Source organism: Gossypium arboreum, chromosome 12 (assembly GCF_025698485.1).
Source record: "Gossypium arboreum isolate Shixiya-1 chromosome 12, ASM2569848v2, whole genome shotgun sequence".
Taxonomy (NCBI): Eukaryota; Viridiplantae; Streptophyta; class Magnoliopsida; order Malvales; family Malvaceae; genus Gossypium; species Gossypium arboreum.
Genome location: NC_069081.1, coordinates 55,609,279 through 55,613,513, shown reverse-complemented (window position 1 = coordinate 55,613,513; position 4,235 = coordinate 55,609,279). Strand labels below are relative to the sequence as shown.

The following is a 4,235-nucleotide window of genomic DNA, read 5'->3' as shown; positions in this document are numbered from 1 at the left end:
ATTAATCAAGCCTAGCCAAATTTATTTTAGGCTTATAGTAGCCCACAATTTCATTCATTTCACACACTTATCACCTTTTTATCAACCTTTACAAAAAGGTTCATTTAGGTGTTTTTCATGAAAATCCTTTCACAAAAGTTGTTTATTACATAACCATGACTTATTTTCTTCCCTAAAAATTCAGCAAACAACATAAATATTCACATGCAAAAACCCTATACTTTCAACCATTTTGCCCAATAATCCCCCCATTAGCTAGATTAAGCTACAATGGTTCCAAAAATACAAAAATCATCAAAAATGACCATCAAAGTCATTTACTTGCAAGGGAACTAAGTGGCTGAAAATCTAAGCTCTCAAAACCCCGATGTTTGCTGCCATTTTCGGTCTAAGAAGAAGAAGAAATGAAAAAGATTACAACTTTTTCTTTATTTTATTTTATTACCAAAACAAGTCACAACTTTTTCTTTATTTTATTTTATTACCAAAACAAGTCACCTAATGCCACCAAATGTTGACTTTTCAAATTTTCTTGCCCCAGGCCATCACTCCCCAAATGGCCTATTTGCACTTTAAAGACCTCCAATTTTGGTTCTCTAGCTATTTAACATATTTTGGTAGTAAAACAAAACTTTTTCCCTTTATGCGATTTAGTCCTTTTTTACAATTAAGCTCACAAACGCTAAAATTAATTCACCAAAATTTTCATGCACTCATATAATCATGCTATAACACAAAAAATAATATTAAAATACTTTCTTGACCTCAGATTTGTGGTTTCGAAACCACTATTCCGACTAGGCTATATTTCGGGATGTTACATCGAGCTATTGATCGAGCCAAATTCAAGCTTAGTAATATATGACTCGAACGGCTCACGAGCCTTATCAAGCTTTTCATATTTTTATATTATTAAACTACATTATTACCCCTATATATATTATTAACTCCAAGCTTAATTATTGAATCAAGTTCAAGTTTGAGTATAAAAATTGATAAATGAGTCAGACTCGAGCTTAAAAATAAATATTTGATTGAGCTCTAAATTTTGAGTCGAACTCGAGCTTGAGCTTGGCAGTATTCGGGCTCAGCTCTATTCGATTACACCCTTAATCTATATTATTTATGAAGCCCTTTATTGAGTTAGTGTTACCCATCAACTGGATCCCTACTCAAAGGAAATTATATTAATATTCCTTCATATTTGAAATAATTTATATTATTTGGATAATTTATTTTTTTATTTTAATAAAAACTAATAAAAATATGTATAGAGTGAGATTTGATTCAATAGGCCCACAAGAAAACAGGTTCATAAGCATGGGTTATTATACCCTCTATTCTGCGCAATTCGTTCGCCTCCGCTCTGAATTCAGCAATAGAAGGAGTAGACAACAAAAATTATGCTTCCTTAATTGCCCTCATCACCCTCGTTCAAAATCATGCTTCCTCTCCATCGTTTTTTGACCTCAAAATACAAAATCAAGAAACCCTTAAACCCTCGTTAAAAAAAAAAAAAGAAGAGGAAGAAGCCTTATCCACCCAAATCCATTAGTTTCAGTCTTGGTTTAGAATCAAATATAGAGCTCTTTCTGTCTAAGCCTCGCGTTTAATTTGGCCTTCTTTGATTCTTTGATTTGTGGGTTTTCTTTTTATTCCCTTGCTTTGGTTTGATTTTTATACTTATTTATTATTTTACAAGAGTTAGTTTGTGTCTATCTATGGATTTCGTTAAATTTTTGTTTGGACATTGCCTTATTATTGTCACGATCCAATTATGGGTTCTTTTTCTTCTTTGTCGGTTGCCAGTGTTTGAGGTCGACTCTTTTGCATAATTAAAGTTCAAATTGCAAGGAAATTGATATAAGGTAACCCCATAATCTTTTATTTTATTTTTTACAGTTCCTCTTGTTTGTTAATTTTTTTTTTGGTGCCAAAAACATATAGATTTGATAACTTGAGAGTTCAGTGCAATATTTCAAAGCATATTTGCTTTTGGTTTGAACTCCTCCAGAAAAGTTGTTGTGCTTTGTCTTTTGTTTAGTGACTTGGCAAGGCCCTTGAAATTGGGCAGGTTTTGGACTTTTTTTTGTCTATATATATATTTTCATTTATTTACCACTATTATATAGTGTCATCTGGATTTCTAGTTCCATTTACAGCACTACTTATTTGCATTTCTTGTCTATTAATCAAGTTTCTATGTGCAAATTCGTTTTCTTTGGACATTACCTTATAGCTGCATGTTCAGCTTCTTCTATTTGGTTGACGGCAGCAATTTTCGCTTCTAAGGATGCATCACAGTCCTGACGAACCTTCCTCAATTCTTGTTTAGCTGCATCAAGTTCAGTAATTACAGTCACGTATTGTTCCCTTGCAGTTTCCAAGTCCTAGTGTCACGGGGCTAGACCTTTCGTCTCGCAATCCGTGCGGCCTTAGGCGATTCACTCGTCCAAACTCCCCCAAGTCAGCCTTTACTCGAATGAGGATTCGTTAAGAACTCCTCCAAGGCACCAACTCGAACAGCGGAAGCAAACTTATGCCAAAAGAAGCTTAAAAGAACAACAGAAAGGGACGCACACAAAGTGTTTGAGTAAATGCTCTCTATTCTCTTATTCACAAAGAATAATGAAACAATGAATGGAGTGAGTACAAATGCTCTTATTCACAAAGAATAATGAAACAATGAATGGAGTGAGTACAAATGAGGGGGAGGCTCTCTATTTATACTTGAGCTCCCCCAAAACCGACGGTCAAGATACAATTATATCGACGGACGAGATTAAAGGGTACCTACCATCAAATCTCTAAGAATATAATATCATATCTTCTAAAATTACATATCTTAGATAAGATATGTAATCTTATAAAATAATATCTTATAAGATTCCATATCATATCTAAGATCTCTAAGATTATAATATCATATCTTTTAAGATCATGTTTCCATATTTGTAGATGGACCTTCAATCTCTTCAAGCAACGGGCCAGTCCGATTGGGCCAACCAGACTTTAATCTGACAAGCTTCTCCAACAGTTCCTTGAATCGGGCCAGCTCACATGGGCCAAATGATCCCCATCTAAGTAATAGACCTCCATCGGATGCATTTGGTTCGATGGTCACGGGCTTTGAACTCTGGCCCGTGACACTAGCTCCTAGCTCCATCAGGTCCTAGAAGAATACCAGAATTCGATTCTTCAATCTGCTTAGCCTTTTCCTTGCATCTTCTGTAGCCTTGATTGCGCAATCCTTTGACTCGTTAACAGTTTTTGAGTTTGTGTGAGACTTCCTCGGCGGTTTTTTAGCCCTTTCTAGCTGTACGAGTGCTTGAGCTTTAGTTGTCTCCGCATTTGCTACCTGCTCCTTTAACTTGTTCAACTTCATTTGAGTAAGGTGAAGGTTGTAGTTTGTAATTGCACTGCTTTATAGTTATGATTGGTGATACATCTTGGGACTTCTAGTGTTGTAACCTTTCTTTTTCTAATAAAAATTATGGTGAAAGACTGTATCTCTTTTTCTGCTCATTGTGTTGAAATGTTGTAATCAATGGTGGTGGTAATACAAAAACTATAGTTTACTCTTAATTTATATTTTTTATTTTTCCATTGATCCATGAGTAAATGGATTGCAGTTTTCTAGTTCAAGATTGATCCCATTTTATTTTCAAGATTCATCTCATCTAAGTATTATAAAAATTCAATTCAAGATTGATCTACTAATTACTTACATACTATATATATATATATATATATATATATATATATATATAAAACAACGATGTTTTCAGAAAAAATTACTTGCCTATATTAGGCAGCTAAATTTAAATAATATTTAATGATTTTTCTTATTAAATTAATCTATTTTCTACATTTTTGTTGTTTTACACTTTATTAAAAAAATCTATCAAAGGGTATATTGGCCATTTGTGTTATAAAATATATTGTCTTTCTATTCTTTTTCATTTTTATTACAAGTAGTATACTCTTATATATATTAGACTCATCATTTTTTAAAACACAAATAGTAAGCAAGGTTATAAGGAGATGAAATGTGAAAAGTTAAAGAAGATGAAAGGTGAAAGGTGAAAGGTTGATTACAATGAATATCCACTTAATAGCATTTATAACACTTCCCTTTGGATGTTCATTGTATAAAATATATGTCTAATTAAAAACCTTACTAGGAAACACCTTGTGAGACAAAAACCTAGTGAAGAAAAAGAGTACATAATCCT

The 4,235-nt window shown here is 33.1% G+C and overlaps 1 protein-coding gene across 1 annotated transcript; it reads right to left on the bottom strand.

The window, feature by feature from the left end:
* Positions 1 to 2,093: 2,093 nt before the first annotated feature.
* On the bottom strand, positions 2,094 to 3,385 carry LOC108478114 (WEB family protein At1g12150-like). Its single transcript, XM_017780537.2, has 2 exons — positions 3,185 to 3,385; positions 2,094 to 2,390 (listed from the first exon to the last, which is right to left on the bottom strand). Exons 1-2 carry the CDS (start codon positions 3,383 to 3,385, stop codon positions 2,229 to 2,231), a joined length of 363 nt encoding a protein of 120 aa, XP_017636026.1. The 3' UTR covers positions 2,094 to 2,228.
* Between the last annotated feature and the right edge of the window lie 850 nt (positions 3,386 to 4,235).

Excerpts from the sequence above, each read along its gene's own strand:
- LOC108478114 (XM_017780537.2), bottom strand. The coding sequence starts at position 3,385 with ATGAAGTTGAACAAGTTAAAGGAGCAGGTAGCAAATGCGGAGACAACT. Across the intron at positions 2,391-3,184 it reads GATTGAAGAATCGAATTCTG|GACTTGGAAACTGCAAGGGA; the intron begins GTATTCTTCTAG and ends CCGTGACACTAG.